The sequence below is a fragment of the Dipteris shenzhenensis genome, chromosome 15 (genome assembly GCF_047967505.1).
Source record: "Dipteris shenzhenensis isolate YYH24624 ecotype China chromosome 15, Dip_SZ_1.0, whole genome shotgun sequence".
Lineage (NCBI taxonomy): Eukaryota > Viridiplantae > Streptophyta > Polypodiopsida > Gleicheniales > Dipteridaceae > Dipteris > Dipteris shenzhenensis.
The window spans coordinates 26,757,734-26,785,671 of record NC_141610.1 but is presented as its reverse complement, the minus strand read 5'-3'; the positions used below and the strand labels follow the sequence as shown (position 1 = coordinate 26,785,671).

The window sequence follows — 27,938 nt, the reverse complement described above, 5'->3', positions numbered from 1 at the left end:
TTCTCATCTCGAGAAGGTCTGGCAAACATACTGTGTATCACTCTTCTAAGTTCAGACTGCCCTGCATTTGCTTGTAATTATTGCGCTAATAACTGCTGCAAGGCATCCTCAAGTAATGCAATCCTGCCAGATAAGGTGTGAACTACTGGGCGCGACACCTGCTGGGTCGGCCGGACTCCTGACTCTACAGGGTCCATCCTGGAAGCTCCTTCTTCTGATTCCATTCAGGTCAATGGGTGTTTTGCTTTTCTTTTCTTTCTTTTTTTTTTTTTTAAAATCATAAATAAACACCGCTAGAACATTGTATTACAAACTGACACAATTCCCTATACCAAGGAATACCTGCAATCTGACAACTATACTGACTAGGTAATTGACACAGGCATATAACCAAATACCGCCTTTCCCTATACTAGGGAAATTCCTGCAAACAAACTGGCTTTATCACAAAGGTATATGCACAAGCATAGTCTCCCAGATTGCCCACAGGAATTTGAAGAAGTCAAAAGAATCAAAGTCCGCTATGTACCCTGCTATGCCATCCAACCTTCATGCAGACTAAATATTCCATGATAACCTCTTCATGCAAGCGGAGCATCAATAAAGACTAAGGTCGGAAAAAAAAACACAGGATTTGACGAATGCCAAAGAAAGCTCCCTGGTTGATTCGCCTCTGCACACACCTCGCACTAACTATCAAGATTTTGCTGCGTCAACAGTCACCAAGATCTAATCACCAGCGCGGGAGGACCACCGAAAATCGATTCGTCACCAAATGACACGATCACTTCAGATTACGCTGCCATCAACTAGCAGCCTGCGCTCTACATACGCAATTCTCCGCACGTCTGCTGCGTCACATCACGTGTCTCCACGAACCGCCTAACGAGCAATCTACAGTCCTATTGCACTACATTCACGAACTATTCGTGCTCCTGCTCTCCGCTCATGATCACTTAGATCAGACCCACGTGACGCCTCACGTCCATTCTCGCTCGTTCTACTCAACCACCGAATATGTACGCAATCCCACTTCAGCTACGCTCCACGCTGCTTATTCGCTATGTCTACACTATACCTACGCCTTGGATACGGGCCTTCCGCACAGATGTGCGTCAATTGCATGCAGTCACGTCGTCCACGAGCTTCGCGTCACGTCAAGCTGGCCACCGTGAAGCCTCACGCTATCACTTCCCAAGCTCGCCTAACCTGGCTCTGATACCAAATGACACGAACTTCCTACTTACTATAGCAGATCACAAGAGTAGCACCATAGAATATCCTCCCAGCCAACCTTGCTGGAGCGTGAGAGTACACACAGAGAAAATCAAAATCTGAAACATACGTGAAGGTCCATTCTCCTTCTCTCACTAACTCCGACAAGCCCCATCTCCCTAGATGGATCTAGATGCCACATGTCATCATCATAGGGCCTTTCCTAATGCATCTTTTCACCCCTCTCTTGGGATACTTTAATTTCCTTTGCCCCTAGGCACATTGCTTGCATTAGGCCCTTAGCCTTAGATCCACCTAGTCTGGTGCTATCAGCCCTCACCTAGGACCTTGACATTAATTCCATCCCGATCATTTACATGAAGCGCAAACAAATATATTACAAACGTAGATCCTATAGGGAAATGTCGACTGATTCTTCCGAGGTCAATGCCACCTCAGCTAGAGCGTAACAAAGGGGCTGCCACATGGACAGCACATGGGGTCTGCCATGTGGGCAGCACACTGACAGGACAAAGGCTGCCATGTGGGCAGCACAAAGCTATGGAATCCAGGTGCCAAGATAGGGCCTGGCAGAGGCTGTACAATGGAGAAACAGGGCGCAATTGGAGGCGCAACATGGCAACCTATTTGGGCAGGTCTGTGTGCAGGGTTATGGCCTGCAGCAGGTCCTGAACATAGTGGGATAGGCGCGGACCTGCACGGCTGCAGTAAGGCTGCATGGTGAGGGCTGTGGGCGGGGTCTTGGCCTGCAACAGGCCCTGGAAGCAGGCCGTACATAGGCAGATCAGGAACAGCTACCAGGCGGGGGCATTGGACAGGCCATGGGCCTGCAATAGGCTCCGACTGGGGCAGGGCAGTACATGTGACGGTGGCTGAAAGCCACGTGGCAAGGCGGGCCAGCATGGGGCAGGAAATAGGCTGCCCACTGGTTGGGGTTTACAGACCAGCATGTCAGGTGGGTAGGGGCAGTCTGGTCGGCTAGATCTGGCCCCTACCAGGTCGGTTGGTTCAAGGGCCTTGTGCCCAATAAAAGGAGAGGCCCCTTGGCCTCATTTCATATTTGCTGGAGCAGCAAGGAGCAGCAGAAGACCTACTCTTGGAGCCTATTCCCAGAGGACCAGGAGAGCAGGAAGAGCTGCAGACTAAGCTTGAAGGGCTGCCTACCTAGGCTGAGTACAGGCAGTAAGATAGAGAGAAGAACACTCTGGACAGAGAGTCTACATACGCTCGAGGTGGAGCATGCAAGCTCAAAGATCTAGAAGTGCTTGACATCTAGTAGGAGAACCTTTTGGTATTGTATCCTGTCCTACTTTGTGGACGGACGGAAATATAAAGAGTTGCTTCTATATTTGTCTCTGAGCATTGTCTATTTACTGGCTTGCACATCTATGCGCATTAAGTTAAGAAGTTTGTGATTCCACACCCCACACCACACTGTGTGAGCTCCTGGGCAATTCTATCAGTCTTCCGCTGTGCGTACCCTCTGTTGGGTAATTTCTAACATTTAGCAATGAGAACTTGTAGACAGTTCTCCTCAGATTTTGAGGCAGAGTGATATGATCACAGGTAAGGCTGCCAGCTAGAACAAGTGTCTAGAGCCCAAAAGATTGAGATTCAACTGAGAGCATGGGCAAGTGCAAGCAAGATTCATGGGCTGTATATGTCAATTGTGATTGGCCCATGGGCTGCTTTATCAGTTACCAGACTAGCTGAGTGCATAAACAGCACAAAAACAATACAATTTTAGCAAGGGAAGAAGGTTTGCACAAGTGTTAACTTGGTAAGCTCCAGATCCAACCTTGGATTACAAATGCCCAATTGACCATCTCAATGACAGTTTGACAGCGGGATATTCCACTCAATAAGTTTCTTTCAGCATAACCGGTCAGACTTGACAATATGCCTCAAACATAGCTTCTGAACCTTTATTGTTTTACCTTCCCCCATGTGTAGGTAGCGGCTTTTGCCCAATGATATTTGGCCTGGGACCTCTTGGTCCTTGCAGTGAACATCCTAATGTAACGATCAGCCTTGATATGGTTCTTTTAAAAAAACAATGAGTATAGTTGGCCCCCCACCTCCCCAAAACAATAAACACACACACACACACACACACATCTTGATATGTAGCAATTCACAATCTGAGGAAGACTTTACACTTGCAAACAAATCCTGCAAAAAATTTATTTTCCCTATAAGACAAAGGATTCTGTACCTGGCCAATGCTTGCAGCTGCCATTGGCTCATCATCAAAACTCTGCAGTCTAGACTTCCAATCGGAACCCAATTCTGCCGATATAACATTGTACAATTGTCGCCTTGGCATTACATCTGCACCTTGTCTTACAGTTTCTAGAGCAGCAAGAACCTGTAGGTTAACCATATCAAAACCAGATGTTATTACATATCAAAACCAGATGTTATAACATGGCAAATAGAGATAGCAGAAAAGATGACGTTTTTCGAGGCCTTAATGAAGATTTTGAGGAGTAATGAAAGAAGAGAACCCATAGAAAATCACAATAGCATTATGGTGTGAACAAAAGAGCTGATACAAAAAACTTCTCATAACAATGCAAGTAGATATCTTGAATCTCAAAGGCAGAAGCAATAATAATTAGTCAATTAGCAAACTTCATGACTGGCATCAGTATTCAATCAAAAGAATGAGATCAAAGAATATAGAGAGGCAGATCTGGCTTGAATAGCATGGAAAGAAACCATGCACTAAGCAAGGTACCCCTATGATAGTCCTGAGCTTGGTAGAGAATAGACGTTTCATCTTGCATCATTGTTGGGAAGCCATTCAAACAAAAGATATCTGAGACAGAACGCATTCCCCCCAAAATCTGGATGAAAGTGTCTAAGCAAGGGAAACAGATTGGATGACCAGTGGTTAATTTCATGCAAGAAACAACGACCAAAGAGAGTTTTATTGTTAGTATCTGTAGACAATACCAAGTTGCGGGACAGATACAAGGAGGACATAAGGTATGTCATAGAATATGACAGTCTTGGATACCTCTAGATAGTCATTATGGTGGAATAAAGTGTTGCAATGGAAAGGAGATGGCATGGCAATTTGCAGCAGTCTAACCATCTTTGAAAGCAGACAACCAACTGGCAACTTACGCCCATCTTTACTGCACATCATTGTCATGCCAATTGGACAGCCTAGGTCTGATCTCATATAACCAACCCTGGTTGGTTGGGTGGGGTAAAGTAGGGTATACAGCCTTCCTCTGACTTTATAAAGAAGAGCACCCACCCCTCTGCTCATCATCCATTGAAGCCTTCTCAAGGCAGTGCAAAAGAGGGGAGGGAAGCACACTCATCCATCATGACGTAGAAGAATCTAGAACAGATCATTGCTGCTAAACATTAGGGCACCAAGTTATACACTTTGGGTATTAGATTTTGGTTTCTTTGCTGTACTTGTTGATGGTTTATGAAAGCATACATTTGCACCTCCATCACTTGTGGGATTGAAAAGCGTTTTGTGGTCTTGTTTGGATTTACTTCCACTGCAACTAGTTTTAGGTGCGCTGGTTTTTTCTCTGACATTGGATCAAAGACGAAATTCAGCTCTTGTAACTCCCTTAGAAGGAGCACCTCTGTGATGAAGGAAACCCAGATACAGCATAGTGTTCTTCTCTTGAACAGCTGCCTCAACGACATAGTAGTTGCTGACATTGTTGAAACAAGGCCTTACGTTTGCACATCCTTGACTTCAGTGGGGGAAACGCAGGATGGTACGAACTATTTTCTCTGAAAGGTCAAAATAAGGAGTCGAATGGTAAAACCAAAGATATGGAAGGTCGCCATTTGGGGGGGCCGAGCTACAGCCCATGAGTGTGAAGATGGAATTAGGATTCCAGAAGGCAGAACCAGATGAGCTAGAAGAGAAAGAAGGGTGTGAGAAGTGTCACCATGCACACATGTACAAACGGTGGAAGCAAATATTAACCAAGAAAGGTTTACAATTGAGAGAGAGGGAGAGAGAGAGAGAGAGAGAGAGAGAGAGAGAGAGTATGGGTGTGTGTATGTATATGTGTGTGAGAGAGAGAGAGAGAAGACTAAAGTAATTCTGTGTAAAGGTTGCCCTAATCAGGCTGAAAATAGAAGCTCCAGCAAGTACAAACAAGAAACCACATTCTCCTTCTGCTGGATGTACGTAGCCTAGTCTCCTGAGATGGGAGATGTGAAGGACACTGTGCGGACACTGTGCTCCATGTGGTGTTGCAAAACCTCCTCCTTGTTTTCTCCTTTGGATGAGTGAAAGCCTTGAGATGATGTGTGTGGAGAGGAGAGTGAAACTCTCTCCTTCTATAGGCCATAGGGTGGCCTCAATATGGACAACCTGGCAGGGTATATGGCCGACCAAAAGGGGAGCTGACCAACCTAGAGCAAGCCATCCTACCGCATCAGAACCAACTGCAACAGGGTACCCCACATGCCAGGAGGCCAACTTGCCACATAGCCATTTGCCATGTCATCTGCCCACTTGTCATGTAGCTGAAACTGTTGAAATAAAGAGGTCAACGCCTCACTTGTGAGCGCCCATAGGGAGTCAGACCAATAGATGGGAGGGGGAAGGGGGTGGGCAGCACATTGGGCCATATGGACAGCAAGAGATCTCCTTCTTATGTTTGATTGGACCGACGTTGCATTCTGAACAGTATGGTGCACCCTTCCTTGAGGCTGCACACGGCTTGTAGGGAGGGGCCAATGGGTTAGATTTATGCCCAACAATGAGCCCCCAAGGTGTGGGCAGATGGGCTGGCAGAATTCCGGTAAAAGGTGCCTATGAGAAGGGCCTTATATAGGCCAGGTTGGAGCAGCAGGTCAGCAGCATACCCGGGTCAAAAGGGCCAGTCGGCCCTAGGCAGGTCAGTAGAACCCTAAACTGATTGACCAGTTTGGGAGGGCTTCAGATCTATTAAAGGCCCCATTGTGGAGGGTCTTTGGCAGTTCACAGTGTGCAGACCAACAGCTTTGCTGGAGCACGACTGTGAGACTGTGATCTAGGACACTCGAGTGCTCATACCAACAGCCCGTTGAAGAGCAACTGGGAGTGGATAGATACTGTGCAGAATGAGCAGTAAGAGATCTATATTGAGCAGTTACTGAAGCCTATGAAGAGCCGCACGGCTGTAGGCAGAGTTCCACAGAAGGAGCAACGAAGAGTCCATAGTGGTGCCATACCTGGCTGTGCTTGCAGCAGGTAGTAGTACACTCTTGGGACAGGTTTTGTACATAATCTACACATCTATACATGTAGCTTTGTCTGTACATCTGTTTGTGTTCTTTTCAGATCTATGAAGTGGTGTATGTCTACTGGTCTGCACTCGTGTGAAGGGAGATAGGTCGTGTGTAGTATCCTTGCAATTACCTTCTGCATTAGATGATTGTGATCAGGTCATTGTTCTTCTAATATGGTGTCTGAGCTTGAGTTGTGACTTCTGAGCTAGAGATACATACTTAGATTCCCCAAAATGTGCCATGTCAGCTGCCAATTTAATGCCAGCATGACATGGCCAAATGCGGCATCGTTGCAGCCATACACTGCCACATCATCATGCCATGCTGCCACATCAACAACCGGCCTATTTGTGGCTGAGTTGACAACCAAAGATGCCTGTCCACATATCTGCCTATCTATCTGTCTAATAGACGGCTGATTCATGATGCTATATGCATCCATCCAGTACCCATGATACTGCTCATGGCTTCTTCTCACTTGGGGGTCTTACAAATGAGCATCCGATCTAGGAGATGGCGGAGCATTAGGTCTCCAGCACCCCCCGTCAATTCCAAACTTTGAACTATTGCTTAGGTCCAGTATCATGGTGTTGTAGCCTCCATGATCCCCCAAAAACTTCTGTGCTAGACTCAGCATCATCAAATGGGTACCAAAATGCTCCATGCGTAAGTACACCATTTAGCCGGATGCATTTGGTGCCGAGGTTTTGAGGCACGTAAAGCCTCAACCACTTCTTGTGGTTCTTTCTCCTCTTCTTCCTTGTGTCCAGCAACTGTGATTGCCAGTACATCCATTGAGGTTCAGCAACTTCTGGGTGCCATTGTCTCTGCTAGCTAGTATCTTCTCGGGATAGTCTTCATGAAAGTGGAAAAGATCAACATGAAACGTTAGTTAAGGAATGATACTAATGATTGTATCATACCTAAAGCCCCTTTAGGGCATTACACATCTTGTAGCCACTTATTTTTCTTGTTGAGCAAAACTCTTAGTCATCGATACAATGAAGGCAATTCAAGATTTAATTGGGTTGATTCATAGCATCCTTCACCCATTCCCTTTTATGCATGCAAGTACTTTTTAAAAAAATCATAGTAAAATGCATTATCAGAAAAACAAACTTTCGTAAAATGCATTTATGTGTAATATAATTTTTATTCCATCCTTTTTCACTTTCGAGATTTGCTCTACGAGGAATCACACAAGCAACAGTCATTCAATACATTATTCATTTATTGCAATGACCAGAGCCAGCCAGCCTTGATGGTGATTGGCTCGATGATGATGATGATGATGATGATGACGATGATGCCATTACTGATGATATGACTATGTACTACTTAGCACCTAGCATTCAGCATGGGTGATGATGCTCGTTTAGTAGCTCCACCCTTTCTGCTTGTTGTATCAGTTTTCTATCAGTCTCATAGACCAATCGGTCTTCCGAAGGCTTTACTAAACTTTCTTTCTTTCTTCCTTTCTAGTGATCATCAATCCTTTGTGACATAGTTTTCTCTTAGAAATCTCTCCATCCGAAAACGAATTTCCAAACAACCCTTTCGAAACAATTTATCCTTAATCACTTCAGATCAAATCATAACATCCTCTGGGTTGGATCCATCTTGTCTTGCACCAAGCGACCAATTCGTATGTATCTCCCTCTACAGTAACTCACATGCAATGTAAGAACTCTGCAAATGAATGGTGCATGAATATTACACGTCCAATCTAGTCTACCTTATCCAAAGATTACTCCTTCAACTTGTGCTGTCCTTTCAGCACACAACAACAACGAAACATTCTATGCTCCCGTCATATCGTACCTCACATGGGACCTTCTCCCCACAAAAGCATTCAGTCCTAAAAATCGTACCTCTATAGCAGTCCCTGTATGTACTTGGACTATTTGAGAACAATGCCTCATCTAATTGCATAAACAGAATGCCAAAAATAGTGTAACAGCCTCAGACATTTTAAATGAAGCTTTAAGATATCATCTAATTTATCCCCCTAGGCCAAAACCCCAACACGTCTGTCAGATCCTGATTTCTTAGCCATCTCAAATGTATGCACAAGCTGCTGGGCTGCCCACGAATTCACATGTTGAGAATGGTATTGCACAACAAAATCGCACTGCCCCCACTAGCCAATGCTTGGGCAAACAAAGCACAATCTGACTAAATTCACATTACCTGCAAATGACTATTCCTGTGGCACAAGGGCCAACAATGCAAGCCAAATAGAGCCACAAATTTCTAGAGATGTACTCCAAGTTCCAGCAAAAATTAGGGCAAATCCTTACCAGGTTAATCCCAAAAGCAATCCTGAGAAGAGCACTCGATCTGTCACTGAAGAAGGGAACTGTAGTACAAACTGAACTGACAACAAAGTCGAATTCTCTTCTGCCAGGGTAGCCACAAGGTTTACCATCTAGCTTCAAAGCTCAAGACTGAAACTGGTCGAATCAGTTCAGCAAAGCAATCTGCCTTGAAACTAACAGGCTGAACCTGAAACTAAGGTACGGGAAAGCCACCCAAAGGGTTTGTCTTCCTGAATTATTGGTATGATGATTAATTATGTAAAGTGTGTAGGCAACGCTACCATTACAAGACCAAACAGGGACACCCAGACAAGAAGCATACCAAGAAAAAGTATCGATGTTTGCGATGACAGTTCCATGCCCAGCACAAGCAAGAGCTCTTAAGCATCCTATATAGCAAAAATTCCAAAGAATTTTGGCTGATACTCTTGGAAAGGAGATCACCATGTCCTATCCAGAACCCTAGTCTTTGGAAACCCTATGTAGATACACTCTACGGCATTCCTAATCAACCCATGCCAGATCCACATGACATTCCCCGCCCCACCACCTCTACAGTTGTCACTACATCACGTCTAAAAGAAGCAATAAACAAGTTGCAAAACGGCAAGGCCAAAAACCAGTATATTAAATGAACTGACCTTGTAGGCTACTATGAGCCACCCTAGCCAATAGTAGATTTTTAGGGTTTGAGTATCATGTCACCAATTTAAGGGCTGTTATATAATCTCAGTACTCATTTGTATTTTCCAATGTTGAATTGCTTTGGTGGCTTATGTGTAATAGACGTTTGCTTCCTTGCACTTGTAAATTTCAGAGGCAGAATGAAATATACATAGTGTGGGACCATACTACCTCTGCTTTGTTATTCTAGCTAGGATAAAGCTCTTAGGAAGTAGTAAATTGTCTTTTGTTATCAGTATGTAAAGGTCAATCAGAGATAAAATGCAAAACAAGGTAGCTGGTGCAAAACAAGACCCGTTACGAACATCGTAACCAGTCAGTGGTGCAAACCAAATGGCTGGATAAACCTAGCAAGCTGCCAAACTAGCCAACTATGCAAAAGTAGTACATCATATAGTCACATAATACTAGTTACTTGTGTGACGGTCCATGATTAGAAAGGAGGCCAAACTAGCTATTTGTTGCCTGTATATCTAGCTTGCAACAGAAAACTTCAAATCATGGATCTCACAATGCGTAGCAGGAGCTATTGCACGCTGTGACACACCAATGCATACAAAATAAGAAGCTGTCGCATATATAGAAATTACGAACGATTAAGTACTCATGCAATTGTCTGGAGAAGAGCATTCTGGGTCTAAAATACCCGAGAGACAGATGAAAGGCTCATGCATGACTAAGGCACGCACAAAAGACAAAGCTACATAAAATGCAGTACTTACCATCTTGACCACTTACATGAACAGTAGCAACATGTACACAGAGGCCAGAATTCATTGCAGTGACGCTAAAGAACAAGCCTAGAGTCTACATTCTTAAATTACATGAGAGTGAAACTGGCAGAGAAATTTTTCATGGCAGAAAACCAAACCGGTCCCATCTGAGTGAAGAAAATGTGTGCAGCCGGAGCTCAGGTTAATGAATCACAGAAACCTTACACAACAGAAGTCCATATCTAGCAGCTTGTAGACTGTGCATTATTTGTCAATCCTCAATAACTAAAAATCCAAAATCAATATTAAAGAAAATACACACAATCATATGACAAAAAAAGAATATTTACTTGAGGGGGTAATAATGATTCATCTTGGATGCTCAACATTTGACCGAGTTTTAGAGCAGCACCACGCATTCTACATAGAGCCAGGGCTAGCCGTTCTGCATTCTGCTCAGTTAGAAAAGGTGACAAAGCGAATTGCCCTTGATCTAAACGACTCTTCCCCTCCCACAATCTCTTTGCTGATTCTTGCAGTGTCCCTAGTGCAAGTCCAGCTCCTAGCCTTGCAAACCTGTGAACCCAAAGAAGGCATTGTCACAACGTGCGTTTTTTACATTAACTGAATTTCTCTACTAGCCTCCACCTCGCATTTTCCCATTTTCCAATCGTCCCAATACTTAATTAAAAACTACTAAGCATCGCTCATTTCAAGCATGCCTATAGGAAGAGCTCCATCATCCAGTTTTGTCGGAGATAGGGCAGCAAGCCTATGCTAACCCTCGCAGCTAAAAAGGATCTCACGACTCTGTCCCACCTATCAAACTCACAAGGGCACAATGGAATGAATGAGAAACACTGAGTTCTGGAAATACATGAAGGGAAATGGAAGCAGGAATGCAACAGCAGAAGGCGACACAACAGTGGAGAGCAAAGGCGTCTGTAGATTGCAGTAAGTTAGAAATGAAGTGCAAGTAGAAGTTATTATGATGAACCCTAGAACCAGGGCTAAGACTACCAAAGTGTCATACGTCGACTAAGTGTCCAAAACTTGAGTAGAACTAGCCTAGCCTTCAAAGCCATACCAGGGGACTTAGTCTAACAAACCCCCCTCCATGGTATGGGTGGAGTACTCTTGAAACATGTCAGAGATACCTGAAACTAATGCAATGCTTGCACGTAGCAACCTATGGAAGTATTGAGATGGCAGTATCATGTAACAACTAGAATCAAGTGTAAAGCTTGCCAAAAAGCTTCAAACTTGGGTCGTGGAAGTGCCTTGATGAAGATATGTGCCAAATTCGTCGGAACATTAGTTTGCTCTTGACCCAGTGTACGTGAACCACCTGGCCTCGGAGCTTCCAGTCTTACTTGGAGATGATATGGACCTCGCCCATGTGTCACTCGGTGTGAGATCCGCTATGCCTCTAGTGAAGTCAAATGTCCAAGTGCTCGCTCACGTGTGAGGTGGGCTATCATCTCTCTGCACTCGTCGTCAAACCAAGGGTTTTGGGGCATCTTCCCGTCTGGGACAGGTGCAAATCGAGTCGTGGGAAAGGATCTCGCGGCAACATTCTATATCACTGAGACAAGGGTATTTGAGGCAAGAAGCGGGCTTTCCTCATACACAGGATGGATGAGGTGATCGGATCCTTTCGCTTGGGGCTCCTGTCAAAGGGGAAGCCACCCATCCCCATCACAGATCCAGTAGTTTGGCACGCCGTACACACATGCATCCTCCCTCTATGATGTCCCAGGGCAGGCACCACCTGATATGTCCTCTATGCCCAGACTCACCACGTCACTTGTTTATTGCACAGAATGTACGGGCTGCCCTTCTCCGGCTTTGTAACCGGAGATCACCGAATCATGAGGGAGTACACACTGAGCACTTTGCACATGGACAGGAGGTCTTGATGCCGGTTCTAGCACAGCTGTTCAACCATGCCGTGTGCCATGGCTTCCCGCCTACCTGGAGCACCACCACCATAGTATCGATACACAAGGCAGGTGATCCCATGGACACTAGGAACTACCACACTCTTATGATTGGCCACACTCTGGCTAAGATATATGGGTCGGTACTAGAGAGGGAGATCAGCAGCCACACAGAGGGTCACAGGCAGTAGGCTCTTGGGCAAGCAAGCTTTTGGAGACAACACTCCACCTTGGACCACATCTTCACCTTGAGGGCTATCATTGAGGAGGCGAAGTCGAGGCACCAGAAAGCTTACACTTGCTTTGCAGACTTTCGTAGGCATTTGATACTGTCCCACGTTCACACTTGATCAGCAGGCTGCAGGAGTTGTAGCTCCCAGGGATCATGATCTGGGGGGTTTTGAGTTTATATGACTCCATCAAAGGGAGTGTACGTGCCCCAGGAGGTCTATCAGATTGGGTTGAAAGCACTATCGAAGTGAAGTAAGGTTGCCCCCTCTCACAAACTCTCTTCGGGCTCTATATCAATGAGATTACATCCTTTGTAGATTGCCTAGGCGGAGAGGGTTTCCTTCTAGCTCACCTGGTGATGCAAATACTACTGTACACAAATGGCAAGTCCTCATATCATCCTCAACAAAGGGATTGCAGAAACATCTAGAAGCTCTAGAAATGTTCAATAGAGAGAAAGACTTGGTAGTTAACCTTGGCAAAACCAAGGTTATGATCTTCAACACCTCACGAGCAGTGTCCCGTCGCCATAGCTTCATGTACCGAGATGAGCCAGTGGAGATAGTGTAGTCTTACACATATTTGGGGGTAGTGTTCACGAGACCAAGTTTCACAATGATCATACAGGTACAACACGACTCACACGAGGACGGGGTGCCCTGGCCCAACTAGAGAGGCAGTGCTTCCAAGCACACTTCCAAGACCCTCTGACGAAGGGTTGGCTTTTTGACACCCTGGTGAGACCAACTGCCATGTGTGAAGCACCATTCTGGGGGAGTGACATTTCAGCGACGGAATGGAAGAGATTTGAGAGGCTATAGGTGACTATGGGATCCAGGATGATTCGAAGTAAGCCCTCGGTCCCCCATCAAATTATACAAGCAGCGTTCGCCATGACCCCTCTCCAGGTCGATGCCATCTTTCAGACAGTGACATTCCTCCACAAAATATGGGCCTTACCCCAGTGGAGATTACCGAGGCTAGCATTGGAGTCTTCTAGGCAACTAGCAGAGAGCGGTCCACATGGTTTGGTAGTCACGGCATTTAGATGGACAGAGTTCCCCCCTTTTGGTACAGCATGGATGCACCACCCGAGATTATCCCACGAGGTGAGATCAACCGTATCATACGGTTGGACCTCCTCCAGCTCCATACGTCTAGGGATTGGGGGGGAGAGGAGTTTCCCACCAAGATCCTGTTCTACCATGACAACTTTCTAGGGGTCTCGGAGCAGAGTCTCGTCATCAGACCTCAGTACCTCGAGGACTAAAGAGTCTCACATGCACTAAGGATCCCCATCAGGCAGTTGCGAGTCTCGTCACATCAGCTAAGGATTGAGGCAGGGAGAGCTGCACGCATACCCAAAGAACAGAGGATCTACAAACTATGCCAAATGGGGGAGGTCGAGATAGAGGAGCACTTTCTATGTGTCTGCCTAGTCTACTATGAGATCCAAGGGCGATATCACTGCCTCTTTCAAGAGGGCCATGGCTTTGGTCCACTTACACAATTGATCCATTTTCTCGACCAGGTTTGTGTTCGGCTCTATCTGATTGAGATGCGACGACAGAGAAGTAGGGGACGATGCCACAGGTCCCCAAGATCGACAAAGCACAGACACGTGTTACAGATTTCTATGCATCTAAGTCAGCTACAGGGGAGGCTAAGGGAGAGGAGCTTGATGAAATGAGAGCATCATGGATTAGCAATGAGTCCCCGCCACGATGCTGCCTGACGAGAGGCACACACTCCACATGCTACACGGAGAGTGACCAGAGCATGCACGATCGAGATCCAGTCTATTTCAGCCCTCCTTAAAGGAGACCACCAAAGACGAGGCGTCACCCTTGACGTAGCCCATCGGATACAGAGATCGAGGAGACCATGCCCTCCATTGCGTCGAGAGACAGCTCGACAGATGCAAATATGAGAGCCACTCACATCCCATCAAAGAGCCACCAGGGTACCTGGATATATGGAGCTTGGGCGTGTACTAGGAGTGTTAGCTCTGAGCACCTGATACTCTTCTGCTATTTTGCTTACTAGTTTTAGCACTTTAGCTTTCAGCAAGGGCCTTAGTGAGCCCTTTGTTGCAGCCCATAGCGGCTTGTACGAGTTACCTTTTGTTTTTGTACTTTGTCTCATAGGCCCATCAGGTCTCCTGCAGAAGTTAATGCATCTTTCTTTCTCAATGTTGGGGCCTTGAGTACAAGTGCACAAAGTAGAATACAAATGACTGTGTGGAATTGCAATGGAACCCTCTGGTCTGATCCCAGGGGTTTCTTTGAAACCATACACTAACAGAGGTGTGATCTTTTACACAGAGACCCATGAGAGCCCAGAGAAGGGACTACATGTTGTGGCAGGGTACATGTGGGAATCAGCCCACAGGAAGAGACGAGGAGAGACAGCAGCATACGAGGATCAGGAGGAGTGGCAGTCCTTTTCAGGCCACACTTGAGGCCCTACATATCTATCAGAGGAAAGAGGAACATGAATGGCACTTCGGCAACACAGCTTCACGTATCGAGGGGAGATAGTATAGACATATACATATCTTGGAGCAGTTTTCGCAAGGCCTATCTTCACGATAACAGATGCAGCTAGGGCACAGCTCACAGGAGCCTTAGCTAGGCTGGAGAGACAATGTTTCCAAGCACACTTCTAAGATCCCCCAACAAAGGGTGGCTTTTTGATACACTAGTGAGACCGACAACCATGTACGCAGCACCCTTTTGGGGATGTGACTTACCGGCAGCTGAGTGGTGGAGATTTGAGAGACTACAGGTTGTCATGGGGTCCAAGATGATCAAGAGGATGATGAGGAGTAAGCCGTCGGTTCCTCACTAGATCATACAGGCTGAGTTCACTATGACACCATTGCAGATTGATGCCATCTTTCAAGCAGTGACATATCTACACAAGGTGTCGGCCTTACCCCGATGGAGATTACCAAGGCTAGCACTAGAGTCATCTAGAAAGTTAGCTGAGAGTGGGATCAACACAGCTTGATATGCACATATCTCCAAATGGTTTCGGTCTCAGGGCATTCATATGAGCCATCTCCCCCCCTTTCAGTATAGTATGGACTCCCCATCCCTCCACATCCCACGAGATGAGATCAACAGCATTATATGGTTGGATCTACTTCAGCTATAAACATCACGGACTTGGGGAGGGGACCGGGGTTTCCTACCAAGATCCAGTTTTACCGAGACCACTTCCTAAGGATATCAAGTGATGGACTGATCATCAAGCCCTAGTATCTGGAGGATAGGCGAGTTAGGATTGCCATAAAACAGATGCGAGTCTCGTCTCACCATTTGAGGATCGATGCAAGGAGGGCTGCAGGCACACCTAGAGAGCAACGGATTTGCAGGTTATGCACACTGCAAGTAGTGGAGACAGAGGAGCACTTCTTATGCACTAGCTAGTATGGCATCCCCATCAATGCCCAACATTGGGTTCATAGTGAGTTTCTGCCGACATTACATAGAATGCATTCATGGCACATGCCCACAATGGCGTATGAAAGAGAGGCCCGTTCATCAATTCTTCCCTTCCTCCAATTTGTGAGGAGCGACAAGGGGTTAGGGAGTGGAATAGGACACCCTTGGTAGCTTCCACGATTTGCCAAATCTAACCAAACCAAGATTAAGCGACTACCAAACCAAGATTAAGCGACTGCATCCTCAATTCCATGCACTTGATAAGAGAAGCCATCACTTTGTAGCACAATGCACTAAGACGCAAAGCTAGATGTAGCCAGATATGATTGGGAGGAGTTCATTAAGTGAAAGACATAGCAAAATTGATCTTGATGGAGGCTGGCGGTTGGGGAAAGTTTGTTTAGACATTTCATGGATATTTTTAAGTGCAATGACTCTCCTTCGACAACATAAGCGCCAAGCGTGTAAAACTTCTTAGCCTTTAAGGCATCCTTGCTCTCGATCGTACACCAAAAAAGGGAGAGGAGAAATATTTCACACCCGAACGCTCTTCCCAAAGGAGTCGAAGGGACTCGTCTCTCTCGAGGTTTGCGCTTCGCGGTCGCTCGAGGCAAAGGCAACTCATTTGCACCATTCATCTGTTCAGTTTGCGCAAAAGAAGTCGTGCGGTCACACGAGGCGTCAACGGCTGCAACGCTGGTTTCATTCGGCGCATCATCTTGAGTTGAAGAGGCAGGAGGAATGCGATGGGTTGCAAATGCGTGGGAGGCGGTGGCAGGCGGAGTGGGAGCTGAGGAATGCGGAGGTTGGGAGGGGTGATGCTGTGCAGGGGGATGGGAGTGGGGAGGGAGGGGGTGGGGGCGGCCACGGGTGAGGCCAGAGAGGTCTGCAGCGGCGGAAAGGACGCGGGAGGCGGAGGAGGAGGCGAAGCCAGGGAGGTCACCGGATCGGAGGCGGGAGAGGGCAGAATTGGCGAGGGCAGCTTCGCGAGCGACGAGGGCGATACCTGCGATGGTGCGAGCAAGATCCTGCAAACGGGAATCCCAAGCCATTTCACCAACAAGAAGAAGAAGAAGAAGAGAAGAAGAAGAAGGAATATGAAGAATGACGAAGAAGAAGAAGAACACACATTACTTCACGTGTCAACCTTTCCTTTCACTAACACTTTCATGGCCACCTTTTTGCCCTTTTTTTTCTCCCTTTTTTCCCCTCCAAGGGTCTTATGGATTGATTGATGTTCGTAGTGTAACAAGTTGAAGTTTCTTCAATGGGCCTGCCTCGCTTTGTTAGGGGTTGGTAGGGTGACACGTCTCCGCCATCGTGGGCACGGCTAGCTTTGTATTTGCTGCTGGTGCCTTGTTTTCGCATTCTATATTGTTGTATACAGTAGTGAATGGTCGGACCAGTAGATGTAGTTCGTGCCGATGTGGTTGTCGTTTGTTCAGTGAATATCCATGAGTCCTTGACTGGGCTTGCTTGGCAAAGATCTCCACAAAGCAGGATGTCTACGCCACGGAACGGCGTGTCACGGTTATGTTTTATCTCTCTCATTCTCATGTCGGCCGCAAGAAATGTACTAATACCAACCAATGAAATTTCGCCTATCAAAATAGCTTCGACAGCACTATACTGTGTCAATAGCACTTGCAGCTTTTCTGCTGACAGTCCAATGTATGCAGACGTCAACAAAGGCAAGTGAAGGGTTGAATGTATTGTGCTCCTATTGATCGTGCATGCTGCCTTCCGATGTACGCCAACAACAATGTCCTTAGCAGGCCGACATCTGTTGTGCAGTTGTGGGAGTTATGCTTGCGCAAGGCCTCAGCAACCGTGGTAGTAAATGTTTTACTAGCTCTTGCATTGCCTGTTATGAACATGCATATCTGGTTCTCTGGCTCCGTCCTTTTCCTGAGCATAATGTCGTCAAAGATGATTCGTTGCCCTGGGTTCATTTTCCTTAGTGTATGGTAGTATTTGTCATTTGTGAAGTGCGTGTTTTTGTATTGTGGAAGCATATTGATTTCTTTTTCTTTGTTGTCGAAGTCCATCTCAATCCTGAAGTCGTACTTGTCGATGGAAACCTGTGCTTGCCTACTAATCGCCATCAGAAGCGATGGAGTTGCTACCATTGTTACTTGCTGCTGCCACTACCGTATTGTTTTTGTGAAAGTGTTCTCATTGCAAATCAATTGCATGATGATGGTAAGTGTACATGTCTTTCCAAGTTTCGAACTCATGGCCCAATGTGTGCTCATGCTATTGGAATGGTAAGTACAACATGCACATCTCTCTGTAATGGTTCTCAAGCTCTTTTAGCGTGTTATAGTTATTGAACCGTATTACTCTCTCCCTCTTTCTTTTTTTTGCATTGCCTTTTGTGACAATGTAATTGCTTGCAAATGAAGTGAACGAGACATCCTGTAGAGCATCCCATCTTTTGCATATTTTTTGATGATGTCATCGAAGAATATGTCAATGCTATCTGGTTGCAAAAGCTCTAGTTGCGCCCTTTGTTTTAGTAGGAGCATCCTCTCTTCGAACGAACTTGTGTTTAAGTACATAAACTCTCGTGTCGCGCTAGTGAGTGGGAGAGAAAGGCATAGGTAGACTGCTTGCTGCGCACTGATATGCTGCATATTCAAAATTGCACTGCCGACCTTGCGGACACATTCGTTTGCAGCTGCATGCTCTTGCATACCTTTTGCTATTGCTGTGTTCATAGCATTGTTCGTCTCTTTGTCTATTTTTGTGATGTATAACGTGCAGTAAGAAGCCGCTCCATGTGGGTTCAAAATGAACTGGATATCTATGTTTGCTCCCCAAATCCTAGACAAAGTTGGGGTGAAATTGTTTGTGAAAGCATCCTTCGGGTCTCGGTGCAAAAAAACTTTAGTCTTGGACACACTACTTCGTATCACGAGTTCGTATTCCACTTCAAACATTGAAATCATTTGAAGGAATGCATCATATGTCAGCACACAATTTGTTTTGTCCTGCAAAGCTAGTGTGATCTTTGAGAAGTTACGCCTATGTATGCTCCAGGCCATGTTGCCTGGTAAAGGCCTCAAGACTTGTGTTAGGCACATGGGTGGTTTTGGAAAGCCAAATCTGCAATCTTTGTGTTTTTTTTTTTGCATATTTGTCTATGCCGATGGGTCTGCAAATCTCTTTGGTCATTGTCCAGTTTCGAGCTATCTAATGTGATGTACAAGTCAATGAATCAATACTAGATATTAGACTTTTTGATTGTGACATTTTTCAAAGATGGGTGTCTAACTTGATGAATAAAATGGTTAGAGATGAATGTAGTGATATGAAACAGAAGATATTATCACCAATATTATGGAAATCTTTTGAGGATGCCATAAGGATAATGTATCTTTCATGCTTGTGCTAAGAGAACTAAACTCAAAGGCCCCCACCATCGAAAAGCCTTGGATGCACTTTTGGAGCTAGCAAAACCACTTATTGCTAGAAATCCACCAATATATCCAATCGATAAAGATGTTAGAAGGCACTTCAGGGGTGGTAGTACCGATGCAAGGAGGGCTTATTTACAGATACTAATGTACAAGTGCTAGCCAAAAACACAAGTAGATGGAAATGGTGAATGAATAAAGCTGCTAAGTGTGAACTCTTATGTCCACTTTCCATGAGGTTCTTAGCACCCCATGCAAATAGGTTCCTCCCATGATTGAAGAAGATATTGCAATCCAAACAAATGAGGAGGATTGAAAGGTAGAATGTTATAAAACCAATGAGGAAGAGGAGGATGAGAAATACCTTATAAGCCTTCCAAACCACAATGATGACGAATCTAATGGTTGCAAACTTGATTATTTGTGAAAGTGGAGGAAAGTTTTGAACTCTTTTTAAGTTTTGATGTCATTGCAATTGTTGCAAATGGGCATCTCGTCAATCCTTATTAAACCATGATCATGCTTGCTACCCCTGTTTTGATATTCCATCACAAAAAAGAAGTCTAGTATTGGGACCGATATGCTTGCATCCCATCACAACGAATGTCTTCAAAGCCTTGAATTTGTGTACATAATAATGTGCAGCCGGTCAGACCTGGGAAGCTTTGCATTGTTGTCGTCTTTGTTGTTTGTGCCTGGGGCGAAACTTGTTTTTTTCAACCTATGAAGGCATCACAACAGTGGCTCCCACCGTTTCTTGGCTGCAAACAAGGTGATGAAGAATGTTGGAGACCCAAGTTGCCTGACCATTGCAAAAACATTTCCCTTCAAGTGAAATGCTTGTAATCGGCTGATGTTCGTAGGCAAACAAAGTCACAGAACCCAATTCGTGACTGCAGCATCATCTCAATGTTTGTGTCTAAAACTGTCGTCCTTGTGTCCAAAACTCTCCCCTACAGTTGTCCTTTTCTCATGCACACCCAGGTGGATGACAAGACTTGCCGCACCAGCACCTTCATTGTTTTGAAGAACAAGTTCACGATTGACAATGCAAATCTTTGGTCCTCATTGCGCAACTCCCACTTGACAATGTCTTGGTAGCTTGTTCGTTCTGGTATATTGTATGCCCGTGCTTGTCCATAAAACAAAGTCAGGAAAGTTAGCTCCTCACATTGCTCATCTTTGAAAAGGCTCAAAGGGCTAAAACCTTCTGATGGCGTGACGACAATTCGGCCACCCTCAAAGTCAATAACTTGTTGGCATGTGTAAATGCCATGGACCAAGGTGTCTATTTCTTTGCCAGCCCCCAGTGGGGACGTGTTAACCAGGTTGAGCGATGGGTGAGCTTCCTCATCACACTAGAGGCATTGGATGTGCTGCAGCCACATCTAGTTCACCTTTGCGTTGTTGGCCAGATAAAGTGAGGTGTCGAGCAGTTCCTATAGTGCACACATTGTCAAAGTAGGGCGCACCAACCAATGATGTAATTATGGTCATAGCACAAGCGGTGCTTGATAGCAACTGCGACTGTGGCACTATCACTCATCAAACATGACAGAACTTGTTGAGCCCTATCAATATCAGTGAAGACATTGACAATGCTGCCATACAGTCCAAGCTACTCTTCATAAGAAAGCTCCTTGATCTGTGCAAAAGGAATTCGTATCTAAAAAAGACGTTCCTCAATCTTATTAAGAGCAGCTGTGCTTTCCTGGATTGCAGACATTCTCATTGTTTTTTTGTAGAATCTCGATTTACTGTTTGCACGAGTGTGGCCATAGCATACAAAACACAAGCTTTGTGTTTCTTGTACTGCCAAAAAGGCATGTCCTCATCTTCTTGTTGCAATAGGTGCTTGATGTTGACCGTTCTTAATCGTGACTTGAAAGTGAGGCATCCGCATGAGCCATGGGCGAAGCTATGGGTGTCATTGATTTTCACAAGGTATGTTCGTTTAGCTTTATCACTGCTCCTTTTTCTCTTCAAGTATTTGCCTAGCGTGTTGTGATCCATGAGCGTGTTTGCACAGTCATCATTGTTTGGACAAAGGAATTCCTCTTGGGTAGCTCCGTAAGTAGGAATAGATGGCCTTGCGGTGGACGCATTGAAAAATGTGGTTCTCAATTTGTAAATCTTATTGCAGATGGCCATGATAGTATGGGAATTTTTTGGGTGGTGGTCCACAAAGTTGATGTGGCTTTTGCTGACACATCCTCATTTTCTTGCATTAGCCATACCAAGCACAACTCTTCGTCTTTCGTCCAAATGTTGAAAGTCCTTTTTTTGGAGGGGAAAAGAGGCACAATTGTGCCAGGATTATTGGATTGGTCGATCAGCACGATGTTGCTCTACTTGCCCTTTGCACCTTCCAAGGCTAGCATGCGTACGAGAGACATGCCATCATACAACAAAATCAAGAATGAATCGTGCAGGGCATGGTGTAGCATTGCGAGGCAGCGCGCGGTGAACATAGGACAGCCTCCTCGGCATTGCAGGTCTTCAAGTGTATCAGCACAGGGCATGTCATGGCTCCCCTCAAGTGTGTGCCTCTCTTTTGTTGTTGTGGTTGCCATTTTGTCCTTGCACATAAAGTTTACAGCATCTAACTGTAGGCGTTTGAACACCATTTTATACATCCATGCAAGATATAGAGCTACCAAATAGGAGAGAAGATCAATGTTGTCTGGGTGCTTCTTAATTCAGTTTAAGGTTAAAGAGTCCAATTTCATTGTGGAGTCCATCGACAAAGCTTGAAATTGTCTAAACCAAGTTGTTGAAATGCAGAGTCCCTGTAATGAGGGAGATTAGAGGGCAACCCAAACGCAAACTAAGGCAATCAATCTCCACGGAAGATTTCACGAAGCTTGATCCAAAAGTTGTCGTGTTCGAATTTGTTTGTGGAAAGCATTGGAAAAACTCGAACATCCCGAGGTTATTTTGTTAGAAAATAGAGTGCTTGCACTAGCTCCATCCCATATGAAAATAAGGTTGTGAAAGACCATGCACGGAGAGGGCAATACTTTAATCACAAAAGGATACAAGCATGTGAAAAGGAGGCAGGAGACATATCACATACGGTTTGCGTGTGGTTTCTTACACTTGGAAATACTTACAATGGAAATATTCACAATGGATTTTCATAGTTGGAAATATTTACAACAAAAACATTGAAAGTATGCATTAGGCAAGGAAGTTGCTGCAGACTGCACATTGCGACTTGGAGTTCAAAGACATGGACAAAAGTGATAAAATATGTACATTCAGTCATGTATCTTACAAAGTAGATAAGTATGCAAGTGAAGTCGAAACTTCGCTATCTCCATGAAAGATGTCACAAAGCCTGAGCTATTGCTTGTGAATTCGCCTGTGGGTCTCTTCTCGAGAAGCATTGAGCATGTCGCAACCACCCTCCAGCTGTGGAACCCCAAGAATAAACAGTGAAGAGTAAGGACCTCATCAATGTGGGGGCCGCAAAGTTGGATAGTGATATAGGAGTTGTCGCATAGAACAACACATCCTTTGAGAGAGGGAATTTGGGAGATGTTCTAGACACCATCACAGCTGTAGCAGTATGGGCGTGCTGGATCCCAGTTGACTCATACGCCTCCACATGACTCGCTGTGGTACTCAACCAGCGGGTTGTTTAGGCTCATGAGATGCAAGACACTGACAATTTGCAAAAAAGGAAGAGGTGGTTGTAATGCATGAAGGAGGCAACAATAGTGGGCCCAGACTGGATTGAATCAAGATGTACCTTCTTCCCATAACCCAAGTGAGAGACTTGGCGGGTAAATGCCTCATGCAAAGAGTTCTGAAGGGCTGCCTTCCAGCACTGCTTGCTAAAATGGTGAAGTCAAATACACCTATGCCACGTTGCGCATGCATATAAGAAACATTCTTCATGATGTACATAACACCACCTACCACTCCGTTGAGGAGTAATCCTTTATGTGTTTAGGACATTGACCTTTCTATCAAAAATGTGGTCTTGGAGGGTAGAGTCCTCAACATGGTACTTATATGATACAGAATGTCACTTACCCAAAGTCTCTTAAGGTAGATTTGGTTGATAATAAAGGTATTGGGTGCATTACTCTACATATAGGTAAAGTTTTCTATGTAGAGTTCGTAAAAACATTGAATGTGAGACATTGCATTTGGATAGTTAATCTATTCATTTGTGTCAAAACCGTGAGAAATTATAGGGGCACAACCGACTACCTTAACTTTTGACCCTGCAACCTGACTTCAACGGATTCCCTCTTTCCTTGTGGAGCCATACTTCCTCTCTAAAAATGGCATTTCGAAGAATAAGGGGACTTGCAAGGCCCTCATCAATAAGGGTGAGGGTAATCAACTGCCCTTAGCAACATTGGGAGTCACCATTATCAAATTAGGCACCTCTTTCAAGCATAGGGATGACCTCATAATTGGGGATGGTGCCTTGGTTGATGACTTATCACCGTACATCAATCTTCCTTACTTTTCATTTTCTAAAAGTTAGAATTACTGTTTTGAAATATCTCCTATTGATATGTTGTCAATGGATGGAATTCCTCTTCAGCTTACCTTTTAGAGCAATAGAAGATCTATCTTAAGATGGCCAAAAAATTTAGGACATGGGGAGAATGCCAATTTATATTATGGAATATTGGTGTGAAGCATAACACTCAGCCTATTTCCCTCAACATGTTGGATGCTTCCACACTCTTAACAATTAATTAATTAATCCTTGTCTTCCCTCAACCAACCAACATAAGCTTAAGCCTTTAATTTAACCTTAATAATTCACATTTAACATAGGCTTGAATTAAACTTACATCTACACTTCTCCACTTCCCCCTCCATCTCGACACCTCTGACTCTCAGCCCCACTTTGTCCCTCCATCCCCTCCCCCTCCAACCTCTCCCTCCCTCCACTCCACCCCCCCCTTCCAGCCTCTCCCTCCCTCCACTTGCTCCCACCTCCCCCTCGTTTATCACTGTGCTCCCACTCACTTCCCCTCTAGCCTCTAACTTCCTATGCTCGCTCCCACTCTCCCTCTCCCTCTCCCTCTCTCCCTCCCCCGCTCCCCTCCTATATTCACTAAAGGCGGTGATAGAAGGATTTGGAAAACTATGGACACTTTGCAGTATTGACATGCGGTGCCTTATAATCAAACTATCAATTCTCACATCGTGCCTTAGGTTAATTTAATTAATAGCACCCCCCTCATGCCTTATGTTAATTTTGTACTCCCTTGCGCCTAACATGAATGAATTAATTAATCGGGCCTCAAATTCAATTTGAGGGTCTTTATTAGCACCAATTAAGGACCCAGGTCTCTCAGCCAGGCTCTCAAAAGTGTTTTTAACACACTCACAACAAATTGTCTATGGGAACTAGGTCTCTACCCTTACAAATTCTACTTCTCTTACCTCAAATCAAATTTACCATGCACTTTGAATTGTAAACTTGAGTTGATTCTTGTGCGGGTAATTGGCGTTTTAACTAATTTTTGGGGTTAATTCTATGCTTTATGAGTCCGTATGTGTAGCCTGCAAGGAAAGCAAGATCGATAGGCAGTTGGATAAGGTGTTTGTTATGAATTGTGACAAACATACAGCTCTTCAAAAGATCCCAAAAATCAGAGGTGTGATCACTACCATTGAGGGTGCAAGAATTGAAGTCATCCTGAAAGATAACATAGAGGACAAAGTATCACAACTCACATCTCCATTCATATAGTTGCTGGAAGAAAACATGCAGTACCTCATGTATCAAGAACAATATCTCACCAATATGTTTGGCTTGATGAGAGGATTTATGCTTGCTAAGAATGAGAATGAGTAATTGGTTCTTCCTGTAACTTTCCTCTATGATATTTCACTTGTTTTTATTTCCTGAAACAATAATTTAGAATGCTTATGCAGTGATGTACTTGGTGCATACATATTTTATGGAGTAAATTATTGGAAATATCTACATATTCCACTTTTTTAAAGTAATTCTCCATACTTGGTTTTTCAAACTATGTTTTGAAAGTATGAATTTTGTTTTGTGGTACCTCTCTTGGATTTTCTAATGGTTCAATACCAAGCCTTGTCTTTAAGGATTGTCTCATAAACAATGCTTCATGAACATGCCAGACTCTAATGCACCCTTCCTTTCCTATCGTCCTTAGGACCTAGACGTGTGTGTCCACATCTTCATTAATAATCATTGACCAATGTTACATAGCTTGACTCTCGATAGTTCTAAAATTTTGAAATTTGGCTTTCCATCTCATCCAATGTTGAAGTTGTATTAGAAGAAAAACTTCTTGAAGTTTCCATACATTAGGAATGATATTGCCTCGAAATTCATCCCTCAAGGCTAATGTTTGTTTTACTTAATATGGATTATTTCTCATTCACTGTCAATATCTTTGGGCAAATTTGTTGTAGCAAGATTAATAGGTTGATTTTCAAGTGGCACAAAAACATTGTGCCTGTCATGAGGTATTGTGCCTTCCCATGAACTCGCTATTGCCCTCCTAGAACATAAACTTGTTAGATCCATGAGATTCATTAGAAGTGTCTTTGAAGAGAAGGGCATATCCATCAATCAGTACATAGAAATTTATTTAAGTCCTTTCATACATGAGTGACAAATCATATTTCAAGCTTGTAGAGGGACAATTTTGGATTCTTCCTTTGTGGAATTTTTTCCAAACAATAAGTGCATTTTCACTTGTTTGGCATACTCTTTGAATTTCCATTTTTCAAAGGAGACAATTAGAGCAGCCATAGTTGATTAAATGGAAATAGATATTGGAAACATGGTTGCCAAAGGTACATCAAGTAATGAGGCATTGGAAAGTAACTCAATGTCACAATTGTACCACAGTTAAGCAACATGGAAGGCTACTTAAAATTGCTAGACAACCACACGTTCACTTTCTTTCCCTTGGATTCACTTTTGTATAAGTACATAGTACATGTTTTCAACTTTTAAATTGAGATATATCACAACAATAACAACAATATAAACTACAAAAAATGCATGGGCAACTCCTCATCAAAGATGAACACAATACAAGTAGTTATAGAATATCCTAACATGTTCACCTACTCATGCACATTTCAAAAGGAGTGCAATAAGAAAAAATTTCAGACAACCCAATTGGAGTACTGTTTAAGGAAATCAATAATAAATAATGAAGGTAGAAGCATGAGGCATATAGCTACTACTTTCAAATATTCCTTCCCGTCTACTACAATGTCCACACAATTATACAAAAAATTAGAGATATAAGAAAGATTAATCAAGCATTGCATGTAGAGGCAGGCAATGGAAAATTCTCTTCATGAAAATTAATTTGAAGTGCAAGATAGAGAACAACACCAAATTCATCAAAAAAAGAGGAAAAGATCCATCTTTCTTGATTGGAATTTGGCCAACAATGAATACATGTCCATGTTTGGTACTACATTTTGAAATGCATAGAAGCTATTAGAGACATCCCATGCCATAAATGCTTCTCATGTGAGTGATCACATACTTTTCAAAAGAAGCAAACTTTTTACTTGAAGAGGCAAAGCCACCAATGGATTATTGAAAGGCACAAAGAACTCCAGCCCTCTTTCCACACAAAGGCATTTCAAGTATGTAAGGATTGTCAAAAAAGTATTGAGAAGAATAGAATGCCCAAATACTTTACACTTTCTCAAATACAAAGAAATCATTCAATTAGGAATTCAACCTTTTGAACAAGATAGAAGAAAGGTTGGTGTCTCCGAGATTAGCATTCACACAAATAAGAGAACTTAGTTTTGATGACCAGCTTGGAGTGAAGGGTAGCATTGTTAATGTCATGGCTGACACAACTAAAGTTCACAACATCTTCCCACGCTTTGTGGATGAAGAAGCAAGCATGATAATTAGCACCAAAAAGAAAATAGAGTACAAGTCCTCCTATATGATTGGCAATGTTCAACTGTTGATTCTCATGAATGCAATGAGACAATTGCTACCAACACCCCTTTAAAAAATGAACAACCTAACTGTAAACAGCTAGCGGTACAATCACTTGCCCGCATTGGAAGAGCACCAAAAAACAATGCAACGTGATACAATAGAGGGGACATTAGAAAAGGGAGAGGAAGACGATGTCAAGACAGATACTTTAGTGCACAACCTAATTAGTGGGGAGCAAGTTCTTGACAGTTCACTTTGTGGCACCAAGTGAAAACTAAAAGCCATTGGGATTATTCTACAACAAGCATAGTGAAGAGCTCAATTTTCCTAAACTCTTTTTTGGCTCCCTTAGGCATGTTGAAAACTCTAATTTGTCATATTTAGACATTCTAAAATGGGAACTAGCACACAAGTCCCTTGCATTTAGTCAAAACGTACCCAACCTTTTTTTCAAGTCAATCAAGGTATTTATTCATCAAGTCATGCAATCTATTTGGGTTTGGTTGTGCAAAGGCATGCTACACAACACAAGCCTTCTTGCTAAAAGATGTCATGAAGAAGATCAAAATTGAAAACATTCTACATTCAAGGATTGGCTATATGGACTTTGAATCCTTGAGAACATTGCTTGACTACAAGGAGAAGTTGCACAAGGGAAGCCTTCACAATGATGCGACAAGTAGGCCCTCCAACTTTTTTCATAACCTTCTCCTATGCAGAGCATTTATGGGAGCCTCTTGTTTCTTG

The 27,938-nt window shown here is 44.0% G+C and overlaps 1 protein-coding gene across 1 annotated transcript in view; it reads right to left on the bottom strand.

Moving 5' to 3' along the window:
• The window catches only part of ABC1 (ABC transporter 1), a 111,974-nt gene extending 95,058 nt beyond the window's left edge, over nucleotides 1-16,916 (bottom strand). Inside the window, exons 1-3 of the mRNA XM_087385992.1 lie at nucleotides 16,374-16,916; nucleotides 10,564-10,789; nucleotides 3,452-3,604 (exon numbers count right to left, since the gene is read on the bottom strand). Coding sequence (XP_087242118.1) covers nucleotides 3,452-3,604; nucleotides 10,564-10,789; nucleotides 16,374-16,885 — 891 coding nt within the window. The 5' untranslated portion in view covers nucleotides 16,886-16,916. The remainder of the gene's footprint in view (nucleotides 1-3,451; nucleotides 3,605-10,563; nucleotides 10,790-16,373) is intronic.
• Nucleotides 16,917-27,938: the final 11,022 nt, after the last annotated feature.